Below are 22,803 nucleotides of genomic sequence, written 5' to 3'. Positions count from 1 at the left end.
CACCGTGGCGCCCTACATCGGTGATAAGTCTACATTGGTGGTCCCACCAATAAGACTCGAGTCAAGGACGGTGCTCTGTTGGGTGCGTGGCCCAATCCCTTCGTCGCGTTTTATACTTTGCATGCAGATGGAAACCCAGCGTGCCCGGAGGAAACCCATCAAGCACACGAGGGGACAACCTCCAGACAGATTCACGAACCCACGTGCTGCCCTGCGCCACTTCTCAACCACCCACGACAGCCGAAGCGACTTGGGCAGGTTCACAAACCCTCTGCGATCCACCAACCTCTCCTCGCAAACGCGCGGATCGCAGAGCGTGTTCGTAGCCACCGGCGCGACGACGGCCCGGCAAAGACGAATCGATGGCTCAACGCTCACCCCGAGCGTGCGGACATCACCTCTGGCCACGATCAGACAAAGATCCCCCCGTATAGCCCTGAACAGACTGTCGGGGCAAGTGCCGTTAGCGAGCACCTGATGAAGACCGGCACGGCACACGAGGGGGGGGGGGGTGGGTGGCCAACACCACGCCCGGCCGCCTTTGTCTCCCCAGTGGTGATGTTTACACTCCATACCAGGTATTCATTTGAGGCTCAGTCGACCTAGGGGAGGCCCAGGACCAGTTCAGATAATCGTCACTGGTGTTGGTGGCCGTGAGCGGGAAGCGTACACGGGTCGCCGGGTTCGTAGTGCAGCGTGCTGACTGATGCACTACAGCTCACACACATGTACATGTCCACCTCCACCCTGACTCGGGCTTTTGGGCAGGAAGTTCCCGCTGCGCTGTGGTGCCGGCACCGTAGCCGATATGCGACGTCCAACGCCCAAACCCAAAGCAGGCGCTCGCAGCGAAGCCGAGGGACGGACGGCGAGATTTACGCCGCCGCGCTCCGTTTGCCGGGATCCCTTTAATTGGGCGCCGGCCCCCGCGCCGCCTTTAATCTTGGCAAGGGAACACGTCAAAAATATCTGGCCTCTCCGGCCCCGTTACGCTTCAAGCAGCCCCGTCCGCCATTCAGCCTCGGTGCCAAGTCGGCGGGGCCACGGCAACGTCTCGGAGAGACTGACCGACGCGAACAAAACTCCCGCGGGCGAGGTGTGTCGCGACCAGAGACCCGCCCCGATCGAAAGCTGCCCGTTGTGGATTTAAAGGGTTCGCCCAAAAAAACTGGGAGACGCAAATCAGAGCAAACAGGACTATTCGCAAATACGCAAAAGTTAATATGCACGATTTTTTTTCCCCCACCCACGCGGTGAGATCGTGGTTCACGGCCACGTGACCCCGTCGGTGTGGTCACCCTGCGTGTTACCTTGTTGCTGTAACCTGGCTGCAGCGGAGCGCTCGAACTATCACGACGGGAAGGTTGAGAGCTCAAATCCCAGTTGGTGGTTGACTCGGCGTGTATCATCATCGTCGTCGTCGTCGTCGTCATCATCCCTCTGGGCCTAGTAAAATGAGTTCTGCTTCGTGGGAAACGAACAGCACTCATTGCCGTTGTTGTAGGACCAACTTCGTTCACCTCTCTTCCATTGCCCCTTCCCTTCCTCTTCCCTCCACTCGCCCCTCCACTCCATTCCCGTCCCTCCCCTATAGCCCTTTCGTGACCCCCCCCCTTCACCACCGTGTGACCTCTGTTACGGTCACTCATTCCTCAAGCCCTTGTGCCGCCCCTGCCGTCTGAATCACTCTGTTTCTGTCGGCGCTTTGTTAAAACTACGTTGAGCACTTTGAGCCAAGGCGCTCCATATATAAATATAAAATAAGATTAGACTGACGAAAAAAAAACACACACATTTCGCCGATTCAAGTAAACGGCAAAAAAATAGCCGGGCAGCACCCTGCGATAAAATTAACGACGTCGCGTGTTCCTGCTGATTTCACAATTCCCGCAGGGAATTGATGATTACAAAGCCTTCTGGAAATGTTTCCCGAGATCCAAGTCAGGAATTCTGTCAGCAAATTTGAAATAATGTTTCCCACCACCCCCACCACCCCCCCCCCCCCCCCCAGGGGAAGAGGCGTAAAATAAAAATAATTTCTCTGCAGACACCCCACGCTTTAACGGAGGTCTGGAATAAATCTTGGCAACTGAAAAATGCCCACGTCATTTGGAGCACCTGGGGGGAGAGGTCACAGGAAGAGTGACTCGCTGTGTTTCTGGCACACTTCATCATATGTTCCTGTCCATTGTCAATCCACTGCTGGGTGGGTGGGGGGGGGATTGACCATACTTCACCCCGCCGGTTACAGCGGGGTTGGTGACGGGGGTGGGGGTGCCCAAGGTTGGTTCAGGCGTCATGGGAGTTGCTTGACCATTCAGCGTGGCGGCCATCTTGGCGGTGGCATCTCGTGACCGCCAACGCGCGAGGCCGCCGCAGTCGCCGCCGGCGGGGCTTTGCAACTGCTGCCGGAATTGAGCGGCGTGATTTAGCGTGGCGGCGGGAGAAGGATGATTCCTTACAGATGTATCCGAGCGGGAGGTCAAGTTAATACCGGCGTGGCTTTAAGAGCCGACGGCACCTCTTAACGAGCGGACAAGGCCGACTCACTGCAGCGCTTGTGGTGTGCGGCGTGTGTGTGACCTGTACGTGAGAATGTACACATGTCCTTGTTATAATTACGTGGGTTTATAATGTGGGTGGAACAATTCACCCTAACCCTGGCCGCCACCCCCCCCACCCCCCCAATAAGTGATTCAATGAACTGCTACAGTCCGATGAAAGACCTGATAAAAAAATAGAAACTTTTATTTATTTTACGAAATCGATAAGCTGACATTACATCTACTACATATATCTGTCTCTCCGCACTTTTACACGACCCAATGGACCCACGGCCTTTTTGGGAGTGTGCGTAAATTGAGCGGCATTGATTCGGCACAAGCAAAACTCTGGCCCGGTTCAAAACACGGGTGTCTCATCAGCAGCGTCAGGCTTCATACTCTTTGGTTCTATTCGGTAAAGTCACATGAGGACAGAACGGTCCCTTCACCTGATGAAGGCCACTTGTGTTGTGGCCGAAACGTCGTGATTTTTGTCATTTAATTTTTTTACCTACTTGACTTTACCGAATAGAACCAAAGAGTATGGATCCTTGCAGTCACGAAAGCTTCAAATCTAGAAGCGTCAGGCTTGCTTGAATCAATACAATTACAAGACAACTTGAATTCAAGAGTTTGTTCAGGCTATACACGGGGGATCTTTGTCTTTTTGTATGCACAGGGACAACAGGTGAAAAGTGGACAACGAAGCAAAGAGAGAAATGCACGCCCGAAATTCTACTGAGAGACAGAAAGAGGAACGTATGCACGTACGTAACTTCTTTCGTACCGTGCGTAGCCTTCTGCGGCCGTCTGGAACGCCCTTCCTTCCAAAAATTAGGAAGCTACTGGAGCTGTGCACTTTTAAATATAGATTGAAAACGAATTTCTCTAGAAATGCTTTTTGCGTTTAAGTTTGTCGTCCTTCCTCCGCACATCCAATTAGCACGGTTGGCTACGTCTATCACACAAACGCATACCAGTAGAGAACTTTACATCTCCACACAGACAGACTTGAGAATCCACTGCTGTACCACCATCTCTGGTCACCAACCGCGCTGATCGGAGGTGCCGGGGGGAAGGACAACAAACAAAACACAAAAAGCCGTTCGAGGGACACGAGTTTTAAAATCTGGATTTAAAAAAGAAATGCACGCTGGTTCAAGACATCGGGTGACCGGGCCAGGGCAGGACGCGCCGCCGGGAGGGACGGTGGCCGGCGGTTCGAGACGGAGCGGCGGTCGGGGAAGGGAACGACTCCACGGAGACGGAGCGACGGAGTCACCTCGTGTGCGGGGGCGGCGACGGGCGGGTTGTCGCGTCGCGGCACTGCGAGAGATGATGGCAGATTAATCCAGCAGTGGATTGAGCAAAAGACGATGACGGTGCACAGCGTGCATTGCAAGGGTACTACTGGTGCACTGTCGAGTTACTCGGGGCGAGTCACCTGGCCAAATCGGTGCATCTCTCACACACACATCGGTGCTTGTGAATAAATCACCCAGAAAGCATCCCATCCCGTCAGATCTCAGAAGCTAAGCAGGATCGGCCGCGGCTAGCGTTTAGTACGGGCAAACGGCATGCATAACAGGCGGCGTAGGCTGCTGCTGCTGCGGAGCTACGTTGTGCATGTACACGTATGTTGAACTTCTTTCGGACCGTACGTAGCCAACCGTGCTCATAATCGGTTGGCAGCAGAGGACAACTAACAGTCGTGCAGTATATGCCCATGCTCCCTACCTTCAGCAACTCGCTCTGGCAAAAAGCGTGGCGAAATATGGTGAAACGCCCCCAGGGATCCACACGGGGGTTACTGGAAGGCCCTCTTCCAGCAGGGAAGAGGGCCTCCCAGTAACCACTACTCACCACCACTACTCACCACTACTCACCACCACTCACCACCACTCACCACTCACTCACCACTCACTCGCCACTCACCACCACTCACCACTCACTCACCACTCACTCACCACCACTCACCACCACTCACCACCACTCACCACTATTCACCACTTACTCACCACTACTCACCACTCACTCACCACTATTCACCACTATTCACCACCACTCACCACTCACTCACCACTCACTCACCACTACTCACCACTTACTCACCACTCACCACTCACCACCACTCACCACTCACTCACCACCACTCACCACTCACTCACTCACCACTCACCACTACTCACCACCACTCACCACCACTCACCACTACTCACCACCACTACTCACCACTCACCACTATTCACCACTCACTCACCACTACTCACCACTCACCACTATTCACCACTATTCACCACTCACTCACCACTATTCACCACTATTCACCACCACTCACCACTCACTCACCACTACTCACCACTTACTCACCACTCACCACCACTCACCACCACTCACCACTCACTCACCACCACTCACCACCACTCACCACTACTCACCACTCACCACCACTCACCACTACTACTCACCACCACTACTCACCACCACTACTCACCACTACTCACCACCACTCACCACCACTCACCGCGGTGCGGTGCGCGCGCGTTTGTCAGCAGCGCGTCACTGACGAGTGAAGAGGGGAAAAAAAAAAAAACGCCCGGCCGTAACAGCAACCAGCGCGGCGCAGAGAGGCGCAGGGAGAATCGTAAATATCGCACGCGCACACCGGATAACACCGCGGCGTTGCCACGGACACGCCGGGAGGCTACACGCACGGGACGGCCCGCAGACGCTTTTCTCAAACACGGCGGCACACAACGGAAGTCAGCGCGGTTTCCGACGCTTCTGCGCGCGAGGGTTCCGTGCATGAATGAAAAGATGGATCATTGGGGCGCCTCCATTGGGGGGGTGGAGAGGGGGAGATGTTATCTCCCTCGCCCGGTATGCGGGAGATCGTGGGTTCGACCCCGACCCTGACGATGCCTGTATATTTTGTGTAAGCGTGTTCTCCCTACCAGCGTGGATTTTTCTCCGGGTCCTCCGTTTTTTCCCCTCCACATTTAGAATCAACATCGCGCTTTTGAGAGTATTTGGCTGCTATAAATTCCCACGTGATGAGCCACTTCGTTGAGCCATAAATTGTGGCCAGGCCACTTCTTAAAAAGAGCGATATAGCTCAGTGGGCCTTACCTGGTGAAATAAAAAAAATAGTTTAAATAGTTGTTAGAATGTGCGGCGACGGGGGGGGGGACAGTGTGCCACCGTTATCGTGAGCTACGAGCTATCCACTGCTGGATGAAGGCCCGCCGCCCGGGGAGTTTCGGAAAGACCACGGTATAATCGTATCGGTGTCACTGGGCCAGGGGACGATCGCTGCTCGCTCTCCACAGAGCGATACCTCATTTTATCGACCCCAGAGAGATGATGGGCTGAGTCGACCACCGACTAGGATTTTCACCCAAACCCACAACCCTTCCGACCGCGAGCAGCCCGAACTGTGACAGCCGGGCGGAGTCGAACCCCAAACATCCGCGCGGGCAACGCAGGACGCTCTGCCGAGCACAATCAATGCCCGCAGCCGTTTAATCCCGCCTGTGTCTCGCTCAACGCACTTAATTAGGGCAGTGCCATCCGTCAAGGGACGACAGCGGCGGTGCTCCATCGCACGTCTCATCTTAAACGCTCGAAGAATTTTCTCGTTTACGAACTCCTCTGCACTACATCCTCTTATATTGCAGTTGTTATTTTAGCGGGCGCTTGGCGAGGGACATTTAGGGATGCGAGGTCTACAGGATGAAGTAAACAAAAGGTCAAACAGGCCCCGATTTATGGCCATGGAAGCATCTCTCCCGGCAGTAGCTCATGGAAAAATAATTTCAAAACATTTTTTGGCCCAGCGCACAGCAGAGGGGGGACAGCCGCTGCGCCACCGCCGCCGCTATACCGAGCTCATTTCATGCCGAGTCAACCTAGGGGAGGCACTCAAAGAGGATTCAAATGGCAAAAACTGTACTCGTTCGTCAGTAACACACCACAGTAACACAGGGCAGTAGCACAGAGCAACACAGTAACACACCGCAGGAACACGAAGTAACAGAGTAACACAGTAACACACCACAATAACACAGAGTAACACAAAGTAACAGAGTAACACAGTTCCACACCACAATAACACACCACATTAACACACAGTAACACACCACAGTAACACAAAGTAACACAGAGTAACACAAAGTAACACAAAGTAACACAGAGTAACAGAGTAACACAGTTCCACACCAAAATAACACACCACATTAACACAGTAACACACCACAGTAACACAAAGTAACACAGAGTAACACACCACGGTAACACGCAGAGGAAACAAATGATATATTGGGCGACATTTCAGGAAATGGCCCTTCTGCATAGCAGAGAGATAGAGAGGCCAGAGATGAAAAATAATAATAGTGAATAATGATAAAATAATAGTGCGTAATAGTAAAATTATAAGTGAATATAATAATAGTGAAAAGTAATATTAAAATAGTGAAAAGTAATTTCGCTAAATTAAAATAGTGAAAAGTAATCATCGTGAATAATAGTCACGTGGTGGCGGGTTTTAACGACACATTGTATATATTTACGCGATCTAACCCAAAAAAACTCCATGAGGAATAATAGTATTATTCTAAGAATAGTGAAAAATAGTAATATTATAGTAATAGTGAAAAATAGGCATGCACGAAATGTCAAGGGCCCATGTTAAAAATGCATCTTGAAACTAAATGTGTAAAATTGTACTCATGGAGTCTCGTTGGCCCTCCCTATTTCTCTGCTTTCGAAGCAGGACCCAGTGACCCACAGTGGAATATTTCCTCTGAAAGGCACACAGCATTATGGACGGACGCGTTGAACTAACGCAGAGTCACAATTTATGAATTTTTTTTGCTTCAATTCCCGAGACTGTGACTCACTTGCGGCGGAGTCCACCCGGCAAAGAAGGCCCCCCGCGCAAACCGTTCACCGCCAGCCGACCCTCGACGCGCACGCACGTAACCTGACCCACCGCGGGCTTGAACCCGGGGCTCCAAAGCTCAATTTCATGCCGAGTCGATCGAGCGGTGGCTGTCGCTCTCGCCCGACGGCGGCGGCGGCGCTGCCGTTCGCGGGGTGGGGGGGGGGGGGACGCACGAGGAGACGTGCGGCCGACGTTGTAAACACAGCTGCTGCTGCTGCTGCTGCCAACTCGGAGAACTCCAAAAAAACAAGGTGCGTGCCCCCGAGCTGCCTGATGATAATTTTCTGACGCCAAAAATAGGACAGGAATTCGCGAAGGGGAAAACACAAAAAGTACGAAAGTCAACACGTTGCCTCTGAACCCAGAAAAAAACCATTGCAGTATCGTGCGTTAGGGGTGAATGGTAATCGTCCCTTTGGATAGGGCCAATCCGATTCAGGATCTTTGATTTATCTTAGAGAGATTCGATGAGCTATGAAGCTCCTTTTCACAGATGTCCAGTCGGGGAGGGCCAGAAAGTTACAGCAACAAACAAAGCAGAAAATAAACGACAGGATTGCAAAGTATAGGAAAGGGAAGCAAATCACTAAAAATAAATCAAGAAACAAACTAAACAATTTGTTATTTTTGCCAAGTTAACTGGCCACAAATGATAGCTTAACGAAGTGGCTTATCATCACATGGCCATAGGACTGTGAAAATCCCGCCACTGATTAATTGCTTGGCAACGGTGACAGACTCCATCCAATTCTTGTTTTAAGATTTTGATTTGACGTTTTTTTTTTAAAAATGAGAAATGCAGTACTGTGTTGGATCAGTTTGCTACAACGTTTGCCATCGCACACAGCACAGGCCAACAAAATACAAATCTAAATGTGGGGTATGCAGCAATCCACCAATAAGGAAGGGAATCTCTTCCCTAAAATAGGAACAGCTGGCAGCCTGGGCATAGCTACGCCAAAAGTGAAATCAGCTTCAGGTGCTTTAAGTTAGCTTTTGCAAAGGGGGAGCACATAAATAGAGTGTGCCAGTGCCCGTAAAGGAAATTATGGGTCCAATATACACGTTTGAACTATTTACTGACGAACTCACTAAATATTTCAGGACCATTTTGTTCGGGCAGGAACGAGTCACTCGACCCCTGCCTGGTGTACCGCCGTGGCCTAATCTTCCACACTGGCCAGATGGATACGGAGAAGTGGGAATACCCACACGCTTTGCTCCCCATAACGACGGCTGTTCACCCATTTACACTGCTGGGCGGACAGAGGCGGCGGTGGGGGGGGGGGGGGGGGGGGGGGGTGGTGGGGGACGATTTAGGAACCTCACCCCCATCGTTACAACTGCCGGGCCCCGGGGATCGATTCGAACCGGCGACCTCTGGGCCGCAAAATCCGGTGCACGGAACCCGCTGCACCGCTGTGGCGGCGTCCGCTGCGAGCCTGCATGACATTCGTCAACGTATCGATGCATCGTCGTTCTAACCCCCTCCCCCCACCCCCCCCTGTCAAACACCGCTCTAAGCGATCGCAAGTGTTTATTTGAAGCAACGGCAAACAGCGACCGCGGCAACAAAAGAAAACAAAACACCGGGGATTTTGTTTACCTGCGACATCCCGCCAGGTGTCCGCCAGGCAGCCCTGCTCGGCGAGCACCTGGCACAGCGCCTCCTTGAGCTCCGCCTCCTCCCGCTCCTGGTCCCGCCCACCGGGGGCCGACGAGCCAATGAGGGAGTAGACGAAGACGAGCAGCTGCAGGATGTCGGCAGGCTGCAAGTCGCCCTCCCTGCGCTCGTCGCGAGGCTTTATCCGGGCGCGAAGCTGGCCCAGGACGCGCGGGAAGTCGCCCTCTTTCAGGATCTGCACTCTCAGACAAGCAGGGAGGAAAACAATGGGGTTTATGCAACGAAACTACGGCAACAACGGGTTTAGTGAACGAACCTATTAAAATAATAAACACACGTAATTATTTTTATTTATAAGCGACCCATAGCAAACGATAGCTCGACAAAGTGGCTCATCACGTGGAAATTTATAGCAGCCAAATGCTCCGGGGAGAGAGAGTCAACATGCAAACTCCAAATACGCAGACGTCAGGGTTGAGATCGAACCCACGACTTCCTGTATATCATTGCGAGGTAGTTAACCATCTCCTAGCCACCGTGGACACCTAGGTTTAGCGAACTAACCTTGTGCACCTCCCGATTAGCACAGAGTTGGTTGCGTAGGGTGCGAAAGAAGTTCCGACATCAGAATCGAAATGTGTATCTACGCTGGAGAAATCCGATGAGCTACGAAGCTCTTTTCCACAGATGCCCAGTAGGGGGCGGGTAAGAAAGTTACAACAACGAACAATACAAAAACACGATAGGAGTGCAAGGTACAGGGAAGGCAAACGAATCACCCAAAAACATGCAAAAGGTAGGAGGATCGGGGATGGCAGCTCTCAAATGATAGTCATCAGTGTACGTAGATCACAATCACCCGTGACCAAAGAACCCGGAAACGCGCCCGATCCTCATCAGACCTTGTACGTACCGCTTCTTGCATCTGGCACAAGTCGATCGATTGTAGCGCTCGCGCGCGCACGCGCGCGCGTGTGTGTGTGTGTGTGTGTGATTCTCGGCGTGCATCGCGAGCGTTAGGATCAATGCTTTGTTTTTTTGGCCTTGTTGCCCGGTAGCCGTCTTCTAATTGCGCTTGTCGGAATGATGTCGAGAGGCGAAGATTTCTCTCATTCGTAAGCACCGTCGAGGACAATGCTGTTACAGCGGTACTTATGAAGCCCGTCCATTCCACCGACATCCTCTGTCCGCTATTATAAGCCCTGTGAAGAGCCTTGGTGGCATGTTAGTCAACACTGAAATGTGTTTCATTGCCAGAGATTAAATTAAGCCTAAGTTAGCGTGGTGGCTTTCCACAACTCGCTGCACTTGAGAGTCCGGTTCAATCACAGGCGGCTGCGATAAGGAAAACACAAACTCCCCAGTCGTGTGCTGCGACTGTGGTCATCCAGAACAGATCGCACAACGTATAACGGTGCTACGCCCGATCCACAAATACGAAGGAGACACCACGGCGATGACACACTCCGCTCGCTACTCCTGACGTGGTTAACTCGGCTTGGCCACCACCTGAATGTAAAATTGTAGTTGTTGCTCTGCATCTACATCAGTTGTGCAAAAAAAGAAGAATAAATTAACTATTTTTATTTTACCAGGTAAGGCCCAATGAGCTATGTAGCTCTTTTTCAGAAACGATCTGGCCACAAATGATAGCCCAATGAAGTTAATAATCACGTGGAAATGAATAGCAGCCAAATACATGTTTCTAAATGTGGAGGTAAAAACCGGAGGACCTGGAGAATAATCCACGTGACCACGGGGAGACCATTAAAACCACAAATATACAGGCATCAGGGTAGCTAACATCTCGCTACCGCAGTGCCCTAAGACAGCTGGCTGGTGCCAGATTCAAACAAACCTTGCATCTCGGCGGTGATGGCTCGGCATCTGCGGCACGGTACAGGCGCCCCCCCCCCCCTTTAGCCACCCAGCAACCATCACCCCAAAGTACTCTTAACTCAATTTCCTTCCCTTAGAAGCCAGCGGCCCGCTCGTTGAGATGCAATATTCTGAACGTGCGAGACCTAGATACCCGTGCAAGGAAATGAGTGTTATTACAGTATTTTCTTTTTTCTTTTCTTTTCCAAAAAGTAGTCGCTGGGTAATTTGCAATTTTGGGAAGCGGCGAGCTTTAAATGGGAAGCACATGTGGAAAAAGTGACACGGGGGGGTTGCGAACGGTTCATGGCAGACAAATATCAAGAACAAGGGGAAGAGAGATGTTGATGATGACGACTTGAAAAACAGAATGACGTTAGGCAAGAAGGTAATTATCGACATTGACAGAAAGCGGTACAATTTAGGACACGCACGTTCAATAGAAACGTGTTAGGTAGAAGGTGGAGTTGAAACGTGGCTTTCCATTAAAATAAGCTTAATTTAGATCCATAATATACTAAGAACACCTTATATTCTTGGTTCTTTCGGTAAAGTCACGTAGAAGGGAAACAATAAAATAATAATAATAAATTATTGCTGTGGTTTTGACACCTGATGATGATTGCTTGTGTTGCAGTCGAGACGTCGTGATAATTTTATTGTTTTATATTTTTATTATTTTACTGTTTCCCTTCTATGTGGTGACTTTACCGAAAGAACCAAGAATATGAATCCCTGCAGTCACGAAAGCTTTAAATCAAAATAAGAACACCTTGTTTTATACAGAGTTTCAAGTGAGCTTCGTTGAGCTATCGTTTGTGGCCAGGTCGCTCCTGAAGTTTCAGTATATTTATTTATAGTGACTTGCTTACCTTTACTATACTTTGCACTCCTATTGTTTGTTTGTATTTGTTGTTGTTGTTGTAACTTTCTGACCTGACCCTACTGGACATTTGTGAAAAAGAGCTTCATAGCTCATCGGATTTCTCCAGGATAAATAAATATTCTGATACACACCAGACCCAGTTTTCCCAAATCCTTTGAAATGTAATTGCAGAATTCCAATGTGCATCTCCACACTGGAGAGACTGGCCTCGGTCAGAGGAATGTGGAATTGCCACCAGAGTCGCCAGCGGCGATGACTTTGCATCTTGTTGATTTGGCTTCATTTACCCAGGAAGGCTTCACGGAGTCTCAAGACTCATTTTCTCCGTTAGGACGCTTGGCCAAACCTTAAATTGGCAACGTGTCGGCATGTGGACAGAAGCCGAAAGTAGGTGATGTAAAACGCGGGGAGAGCAACTCAAACCTCCGTACGGATACGTCGGAAAGCCGCCCGCTCCGCCGTACTGTCTTGCTGGATGCCACTCTGTTGCATGTTGGGAAGCAAACCAGCGCACCCGTAAAAATAACCGCGTACGCTTCGAAGACCAACGCTCAACAGAGGTCCACACGGTCGAGGCAGGCCAGGAACACCACTTGCTGCACTGCCACCTGCCGGCCACTTCACGGCCGGTGAGCCAGAAGTCTCACAGCTGCGTGGTGATCTCCGTGCGATCCATCAACCCCACCTGGACGACCACGGGAGTGCGCACGTCCCCGCACTAGGATGCGAGGTGATGACGCAAGCACCGCGCGGCTGCACTCGGCTGAACCCAAGTCTGAGCTCCATTACGGACTTGTTGAAGATATCGCGAGCGCGTTTTATTTAACCTCCATTGGGGAAGTGAATAACGATGTTTAAGAGCGCGACGGATGCGTAAAATGTCATTCTCATTGCAACACCGTCAGGTAAAGTCACCGATGAGATGCAAGTGCGTAGCGGCCCGTCATTAACAAAACAAACTGCGGGGTTCGCACGATGGAGCGGTTAACCGTGGCCGTTTAAAAACAACAGCGCGGGTGTGAACGTACCGAAGGCTGCGAATTGCGAGCATGGCCTTTTGCAATATTTTACCCATTACTTAAAAAAAACACGTTCCTCTTCTGTTTTCTATTTTTCCACAGCGATTTGGCAGATTTTTAAACACCAAAGTGTAAGCAATTAAAGAGGAAATGGTACTCAACATGAACGTTAATTAATTTAAATGGACACATTTAATATTTTTTTCCCCCAACGTAATTACATCTGTACTCTTGGCCGCATGGCTTGTGACATTCGGTCGTCTGGGGGAGCAATGCCTCACCCCGTGTGTTAGAGGATGGCTTCGTAGAACTAGATATCACAGAACTACTGCTGAGCTACCTTAACGTGGCCTTTTTTCGACCAAACACCACGTGGACACACAGCTGCCCATGCGCCCTGTTCCAGAGAGCAACGTTCCATGCGTGACATTCAACGGGATCATTTTAATTATCAGACGCTCGAATGTTTCGAAAGCAAGCGGAACAATCAACGTGCAATGCGATGGATGTTGTCTGGTAGTCATTTGGTGAGAGCGCTGAATCCATCAACCCGTGACAATTTTTTTTTTAAATCGGGTTTTATCATAGGTGGCTGAATCCCAGAATCGAGCGCAAGCTCTCACCAGGTTACAGATCTTTGCTCCGAACCTTGAGCCACATGGCTACTTCACCGGAAACTAATCTTAAGCCTTTCTCGTAGGCAAGTCGCAGGGTGGGTGTCACGTTCACCGCCGAATCTCGGAATGTGCAATTAGCTCGGTGTTAATTATATTTACAGAGGCGTAGCGCTGCTGTTTTTAAAAACATTGTTACTCACCGCAGAGAACCGTAGCGACGCGACCGCACTCCGTGATAGCTGGCGCCAAACTGTACCACATTCCCTCCCGCATGGCACTGTGGGAGCCTCGGTACCGATTTTTATTTTATTTTCACGTCTGATTTCGTTTTCATGGTGTACGCGTACGTTATCGGAACGGGAAAGGGTTCACGGAAGTTGAGTCCTGGCAACACCTCTATATTTTATCAACAGATTGATAAATGAGTCGCTTATAGTTGGACAGGACTGTACCCCGACCTCTACAGAATTAACTTTACGTTTGATTATGCTTCGAAACCGTGAAAAAGTTTGTATTAATGGCAGAAAACAGTCTTGCTTCTATCTGTGCGTTTGCCTCAGGTCATGTGACAATATGAATTAATGCGGCAACTGGTCGCCTCCAAGGGAATGTGGAATTTCCGCTACCATTTGAGCAGGTAAACACTTGATTTTAACTGGCTTTTTTTTTTTTTACAAAAAAAACCTAAAGTGAGCACGTGAGGCAGTACTTATCTCCAGCAGCAGGCCTCAACCAGCGGCGGAAATTCCACATTCCCGGCAGCAGGAGTCATCCTCCCGATTATTCAAACGCGATTATCGTTACCGCCGTGAAGAGCCTCAAAATAACAGCAAGCATCACGTTGCCCGTCAGTCCCGCCCGCCCGCCCGCGTCAACAGAAGAAACAAAAAAATTCCCGATTTCCAAAGCGCGACTTCTGCGGAAGTCCCTCCGGGACCACATTTTGGGAACGAGTGACTCAACGGGCGAAGGAGCACGTCCGTGGTTGGCAAGCGAGAGGAACTGAGTAAGGGCAAAGTTATCGTGAGACGCCTACACAAGTCGCCTCGACGCGCGCACGCCGTTCGCATTACCGCTTGGCCTAAAGAAAATAACGAGCGTCACACGCGGCCCCCAGCGCGGCCCCCCCCCCCATCACCACCACCACCACCACCCCCCACCGCATCCACAAGGCGCAACGGGCACATGCGAGGCTCTCGAGAGTGCCAAAGGCAAGAGGGAGTTTAACACGGCGGAGGCTTTCGCGACAAATATTACTCAGAATAAAGGTTTTTGGGGTAGATCGCGTTCGTATATAAATGTGTCGTAAGCCCTCCACCACCCGGCATAACAGCCGGTAAGGTTCGTCACGTAAACAACGCGCAAATAAGTTACTGTTGGAGAGTAAAAATCCGCAACGTTTTAGAATTCGAGTACGACGTTTCGCTGGTAATTACATCCAGCATCATTGGGCGATTTGCCAGAATACAGTACGTGTGCGTGCGTGCACTATTTACCAGAATAATGGCAAATCGCCCGATGGTGCTGGATGTAATTACCAGCGAAACGCCGTACGCAAATTGTAAATGTTGCGGATTTACTCTACAACACACAGGTGGGCTGAAGTAGTAAACTAATTGGTGCGTTGTTTACGTGACAAACCTTACTGGCCTGTGTCGGGTGGTGGAGGGTTACGACACATTCATACTTACGCGATGGAACACAAAAACCTTTTTTTATGAAAGATTAAGCTCCCCCCCGGTAACAGCCTTGACAGGCTGTTGGTGTCAAGTGCTGTGAGCGACTAACACCCACGAAGCCCGGCACGGCACAAGAGGGGGTGGTTGGCCAACACCACGGCCGACCGCCTTTGACTCCCCGGTGGTGATGTTTACACACCGCCCCGGATACTTATTCGAGGTTGAGTCGACCTAGGGGAGGCCCTGGACCGGTTCAGACAATAGTCACTGGCGTTGGACGTGAGCGGGAAGCGAACTCGGGTCACTGCAACGCGTGCACACATGCACACGTACTCATAAGCATATACATACAGACACGCAAGCATACACGTGCACACGTACATGCACGCGCACAAATACGTACGCACGCAAACACCTCCTCGTGCAACAAAGACCCCCCATGCAGCCTTCAAAAGACTGTTCTTGGGGCCAGTGCTGTCAGCGAGCACCTATGAAGGCCGGCACAGCACACGAAGGGGTGGTTGTGGCCAGTACCTCGTCCGGCCGCCTTTGTATCTCCAGTGGCGATGTTTACTGCACGTGGCACCGGCTACTCATTAAAGGTCGAGTTGCCGTAGGGGAGGGCCCAGGACCAGGTTCTAATATTCACAAGCACATGTTTGGACGCACGCATTCACAGACGCACGCTCTATTGAGTAAAAGTCAGACCATGCAAAGCCACCCTCATGCATATTTAAACACACGTGCATTACGTAAACGTGTGTGTCAACACACGTGCGGAAATAGAGCGAGATACCATTTCGAGGTCGAGCCAACCTAGGTGAGGCCCAGACTCGGGTACAAATTGTCACGGCTGTGGTGCACCACGGGCGGGATTTGAACCCGGCTCACTGGGATCGTGGGTCTGTACAATAACCACAACTCCTCCACACTACGTTAACGAGGAACACCCACGCACAAGTACACAAACACACACAAACCTACACAAACATCCGAACAAGCGTACACGTAAATTACACTGTCCAGTGCGTGCGCACCCACCCACCCACACAACCCTTCACACCCACGCAAAGATGCACGCTCACTCACTAACGCGCGCACACACAAAAATCCCCAATGTAGCCTTTAGCAGATTTTTGGAGCAGGTGTTGTTAGCGAGCACCTATTAAGGCTGGCACAGTGCATTAGTGGGTGGGTGGCCAACACCACTCCCGACAGTCTTTGTCTTCCCAGTAGCGATGTTTACACTCCACACCAGGCACTCATTTACGGCTGAGTCGACCTAGGGGAGGCCCAGGACTGGTTCAGATAATCGCTACTGGTGTTGGCCGTGAGCGAGATTCCAACTCAGGTCGTCAGGTTCGAAGCCAACCACTACACTACCGCTCCAAACACACATATACACTGACCCACGCATAAAAAGACAAAGATCCCCCGGATAGCTTCAATACACTTTTAGGGCAAGTGCTGTTATTGAGCACCTATGAAGGCCGGCACGGTACACGACGGGGTCGGTGGCCAGCATCACGCCCGGCCGCCTTTGTCTCCCCAATGGGGATGTTTTTACACACAACACCAGGTACTTATTTGAGGCTGAGTCGACCTAGGGGAGGCCCAAGACTTGTTCAGATAATCGCCACATGTTGTTGGCCGTGAGAGGGAATCGAACTCGGGTCACCGGGTTCATAGCACAGCGCACTAACCACTGCACTACCGCTCCCCACACTCACACGCATACCAATACACTGACACACACACACACACTCAAAAGACAAAGATACCCCGTACAGCCTTAACAGAAAGTTGGGGCAAGTGCCGTTAGCGAGCAAATATAAAGGCCGGCACAGCACGCGAGGGTGTGGGTGGCCAGCACCACACACACACACACACTCGCGCACGCTCTCACATACATACACGGATGCGTGTGCGTGCGTGCGTGCGTGCACGCGCACACACGCACATGTGCAAGCATGCACGCGCGCAGCATCAGCCCCACGGGCCCACTCAGGAAGAGCCAAACAAAAAGTTAATATGATGAGCAAGCCCAGTTCATTCGACATTGGGGCAAAACCCCACTTAAATTGCACGGGTCGACCTTTCCACCTCGCTGCCAGAGCGCCGCGTGGATGCGTTGGCGGAGAGAAGGTTACGGGAACGGAATTGTTTGCGGGCGTTGTTGTCATCTTTGCTGTTGTTATTCCGAAGGACGCGCAAATTACGGTCCCTTCATTCAAGTCCACCGGCTCCTTTCAAGCCACTCGTGACGACCGCGCGCGGGGGGCAGGGTGGCTCCTGATGCAACATGAGGCCCCGCCCCCCACTCCTTTTATATTCAGTCAGCGTCTCTCAGCAGCGGCCGAGCAGCATGGTTGTCATTGGCAGTTGCGTGGTGGTGGCGGAAACGGTAACACCTGTCGAACCCGAGGCCCTGGGTTCGATTCCCGACTCAGGGCTCCTTTCTCTGCGTGGAGTTTCTGCGTTCTCCCTGGTTCTCGAGGGGTAAACCCCCCCCCCCGCACCACTATAAATTACGGAATTGGATTACGTAAATTAACATCGCCTCCTTCAACTGTGAAAACCTGGCAGGGCCTATCGTGAACAATAGTCAAGAGACTCGGTGAGGCTTTCCTGGCTAATCGAGCGTACTGTACGAATAGGGGAGCCACGGTGGCTAGGAGATGTTAACTACCTCGCCTGGTACACAGGAAGTCGTGGGTTCAATCCCGAACCTGACGCCTGCTGCTGTATATTTGGAGTTTGGGTGTCAGTCGCCGTGGTCGCGTGGATTTTTCTCCGGGTCCTCCGGTTTTTCCCTCCCCATTTAGAAAACGCGCGTTTAGAGTATTTGGCTGCTGTAAATTTGCACACGGTGATGAGCAACTTCGTTGAGCTATCACTTGTGGGCAGGTCGCTTCTGAAAAAAGAGCTACATAGCTCAGTGGGCCTTTACCTGGTGAAATAAAAAAAAATAGTTCGTAGCTTTATATAAAATGGGGGCGCCCCCCTGTCCACCCTCCCCCTTCCTTCTAGCTGAGAGCCTGGGCCTCCCGTGCTATGGGCTGTGGTGCAGTTGCACCGCCTGCAAACTCCACCCCACCCAGTTCCGTGACGCCCGCAAGTCGCACGGTGGGTGTCCCGCTCACCGCCGAATCTCAGAACGCCCAAGCGCCCCGGCCTTCATTTTATTCGGAGAGGCATAGCGCCGTTGTGCTGTCGTGTCGCTCCAGAAAACTGTAGCGACGCGACCGCACTCTATGGTAGCTGGCCCCGAACTGTGCCACGCACCCTTCCGCATGGCCTTGTGGGAGCCTCGCTACCGATTAAGTTATTATTTTTGTTTAATCCGATTCTGTTCTGATGACATACATGTACGTCATCATAATGGGGAAGGGTTAATAGCTACGCCTCTGGATCCTCGCCCATTGATGCAAGTCCCCGTCGTACCAATGTGGAATATCCAGCATCGATTCAAGACCACGTGTGGAGATGACCACGTGTAACTGCTGTTGACTTTAAAATGCCTCTTGTGTTACCGCGGGTGTCTGGGGGTGCTTGCTTGTTTTCATGAGTGGTGGGGGAGACTTCGCATTCGTACGGCGGCGGGATCAGGATGACCGACCTCACGGGGCGGTGCTCAATGTGCCTCCCCACGCACGGAGAGGTCTTCCTTCTCTCGTACGGCCTTTTCAAAAAGCGACGGATGGGCTCGGCGGCCGTGCGGGTGGAATTTACGGAGGCGTCCGTTGGCGTCCGGGGGTCTCCAGATGGATTCCATTTGTACCTACTGCAAAAGCGCGTGTAATTTTGGCAAGGGATTGGCGATGCGAGTGATGGATCGCGCTTCACCGTGGCGAGGCGTCCCCTTAATTCCCCCAGCTTAGGGAAGAGGGGTAGCCACACGCCTCCCACGTTTTCACGCGGAGAGACAACGACGATAACGGTTTGCCGACCCCGACCGCGATCGACCTGAACTCACCAACCTCACAACACTGGGAAGGGCCCTGCTGCTCTACCAAGGGAGCAATCCAAATTCGATTAAATCATTCCACCGCTGCTCAACTGTGTGACCTGGCCAATTCCCTGTCCCAGCTGGACCACACTCAGCAAAAAACATAGAAATAATAATAATAATAATCACCCCGTACCCAACAACAACCGGGAGTGGGAGGAAACCCGATTTTTCTCTTGGGTCCGGCGCTACAACCCGTGCCCCAAGCACTGGGCCAGCACCGCTGAGATCCCTCCGCGTTCAAGTCCCAAACGCATTCCACACCGCGGATTAAATTATGTCCTCGGGCCGGGTCGTCGGTGCGAGTGCGCGGAAAAGCCCCGGCGAAATTTTGCTCTGGCGCAGAAATTCGCTCGCGTCAGCTCGGATGGTTTTACCGAAACGGATCGCGATCGAGTTAATAAAGAAATATATGTGTATAAACCAAATTTTTTTTATTTTTTTTAAGTGGTCTTTCCGCGCTCAAAACGAACGCGGCACGGCCCCCCATCCCCGTCGCTTGTCGGCTACGGCGTTGCCGCCGTTGCCGCCGTTGCCGCCGCTGCCGCCGCCCGCTGTTGTCGTCGTCGTTGCAAAGCGCGCAAGCGATGACGACGTCCCCTTGACATTTTCGCTACCTAGCTCCTTATGCGCTCGACAGCACTGTAACAAAGTGCACGCGACCGGACGTGGGAAGTATACGCGCGTCCGTGCACAAACGGCCCCGGGCCGACGTGTGCGACGTCAACCGCCACGGTGGTCCTACGGGATCCACTGGTCCCCACCACCACAGGAATGTGGAACTTTCAGATGAAAATAAAGTCAGTGGTGTATATTCCACGTTCTCATGGCAGGCTTTGGCAGGGAACGACGCTAGAAGGGATGATGACCGATGGTCGAGACCAGTGACCGAGTGGCAGCCCGAGAGAGGGGACGCCCCTGAAAGAGGGACCGCACCCGAGACGACGGCCACTGCGGAGAAAGAGCGACGAACTCATCTCGTGCGCAGGAGCGACGCGGGTTATCCACGTCGCAGCGCGGAGCGTTGTCAGGGCTGGAGGTAGGCTTGGCGAGCCCTTCATCCAGCAGTGGACCGATCACGCCTCACGGTGGTGACGTCACCACGGTGCCTTGCACCATGCCAGGTGCACTTTAAGGTCATCGCGAAAAGTGTCGAAGCCTCACTGGTGGGAGGTAACGGCCGGCCTCGGGCAGGCCCAGGACCGGTTCGTATGATCGTCATTGTAGTTGGCCTTGAGCGGGAATCGAACTTGGGTCACCGGGTTCGGAGTACAGCTCGCGAGCCGCTCTACTATCGCTCCCCGCACATGTACGTGCGCGGCCAGACACCTGCATGAGATTCTTACTCTGCACGAGCGATAGTCGTAGGACACGGGGGCGACATTCCGCTGCACTACCTTAGCACCATGCACCCAACGTGCACCATGCACCCAACACTAACAACGTGCACCATGCACCCAACACTAACAACGTGCACCATGCACCCAACACTAACAACGTGCACCATGCACCCAACGCTAACAACGTGCACCATGCACCCAACACTAACAACGTGCACCATGCACCCAACGCTAACAACGTGCACCATGCACCCAACACGAACAACGTGCACCATGCACCCAACGCTAACAACGTGCACCATGCACCCATCACTAACAACGTGCACCATGCACCCAACACTAACAACGTGCACCATGCACCCAACGCTAACAACGTGCACCATGCACCCAACACTAACAACGTGCACCATGCACCCAACGCTAACAACGTGCACCATGCACCCAACACTAACAACGTGCACCATGCACCCAACACTAACAACGTGCACCATGCACCCAACACTAACAACGTGCACCATGCACCCAACGCTAACAACGTGCACCATTCACCCAACGCTAACTACGTGCACCATGCACCCAACACTAACAACGTGCACCATGCACCCAACGCTAACAACGTGCACCATGCACCCAACACTAACAACGTGCACCCAACACTAACAACGTGCACCATGCACCCAACGCTAACAACGTGCACCATGCACCCAACACTAACAACGTGCACCATGCACCCAACACTAACAACGTGCACCATGCACCCAACGCTAACAACGTGCACCATTCACCCAACGCTAACTACGTGCACCATGCACCCAACACAAACAACGTGCACCATGCACCCAACGCTAACAACGTGCACCATGCACCCAACACTAACAACGTGCACCCAACACTAACAACGTGCACCATGCACCCAACGCTAACAACGTGCACCATGCACCCAACACTAACAACGTGCACCCAACACTAACAACGTGCACCATGCACCCAACGCTAACAACGTGCACCATGCACCCATCGCTAACAACGTGCACCATGCACCCAACGCTAACGACGTGCACCATTCACCCAACGCTAACTACGTGCACCATGCACCCAACACAAACAACGTGCACCATGCACCCAACGCTAACAACGTGCACCATGCACCCAACACTAACAACGTGCACCCAACACTAACAACGTGCACCATGCACCCAACGCTAACAACGTGCACCATGCACCCAACACTAACAACGTGCACCCAACACTAACAACGTGCACCATGCACCCAACGCTAACAACGTGCACCATGCACCCATCGCTAACAACGTGCACCATGCACCCAACGCTAACGACGTGCACCATGCACCCAACACTAACAACGTGCACCATGCACCCATCGCTAACAACGTGCACCATGCACCCATCGCTAACAACGTGCACCATGCACCCAACACTAACAACGTGCACCATGCACCCAACGCTAACGTGCACCATGCACCCAACACTAACAACGTGCACCATGCACCCAACGTGCACCATGCACCCAACACTAACAACGTGCACCATGCACCCAACACTAACGACGTGCACCATGCACCCAACACTAACAACGTGCACCATGCACCCAACGCTAACGTGCACCATGCACCCAACACTAACAACGTGCACCATGCACCCAACGTGCACCATGCACCCAACACTAACAACGTGCACCATGCACCCAACACTAACAACGTGCACCATGCACCCAACACTAACGATGTGCACCATGCACCCAACACTAACAACGTGCACCATGCACCCAACACTAACAACGTGCACCATGCACCCAACGCTAACAACGTGCACCATGCACCCAACGCTAACAACGTGCACCATGCACCCATCGCTAACAACGTGCACCATGCACCCAACGCTAACGACGTGCACCATGCACCCAACACTAACAACGTGCACCATGCACCCATCGCTAACAACGTGCACCATGCACCCATCGCTAACAACGTGCACCATGCACCCAACACTAACAACGTGCACCATGCACCCAACGCTAACGTGCACCATGCACCCAACACTAACAACGTGCACCATGCACCCAACGTGCACCATGCACCCAACACTAACAACGTGCACCATGCACCCAACACTAACGACGTGCACCATGCACCCAACACTAACAACGTGCACCATGCACCCAACGCTAACGTGCACCATGCACCCAACACTAACAACGTGCACCATGCACCCAACGTGCACCATGCACCCAACACTAACAACGTGC

The 22,803-nt window shown here is 52.1% G+C and overlaps 1 protein-coding gene across 3 annotated transcripts in view; it reads right to left on the bottom strand.

The window, feature by feature from the left end:
- The window catches only part of SCFD2 (sec1 family domain containing 2), a 130,825-nt gene that overhangs the window by 43,781 nt on the left and 64,241 nt on the right, over positions 1–22,803 (bottom strand). For 2 of the 3 annotated variants that reach the window (XR_012941829.1, XM_032955181.2), the window contains exon 5: positions 9,092–9,344. Coding sequence is in view for 2 of the 3 variants with exons in the window: in XM_032955181.2 (XP_032811072.2) it covers positions 9,092–9,344 (253 nt within the window). In the remaining variant the exon portion in view is untranslated. Of the gene's footprint in view, positions 1–2,728; positions 3,870–9,091; positions 9,345–22,803 lie in introns of those variants that run through there. The other variant, XM_076067501.1, reaches the window with a different exon arrangement.

The sequence above is a fragment of the Petromyzon marinus genome, chromosome 16, assembly GCF_048934315.1.
Source record: "Petromyzon marinus isolate PM22_M1 ecotype Great Lakes invasive population chromosome 16, UKy_Petmar_22M1.pri1.0, whole genome shotgun sequence".
Taxonomy (NCBI): Eukaryota; Metazoa; Chordata; class Hyperoartia; order Petromyzontiformes; family Petromyzontidae; genus Petromyzon; species Petromyzon marinus.
The sequence above is the reverse complement of the archived record's forward strand: the minus strand, read 5'-3'. Positions and strand labels throughout refer to the sequence as shown.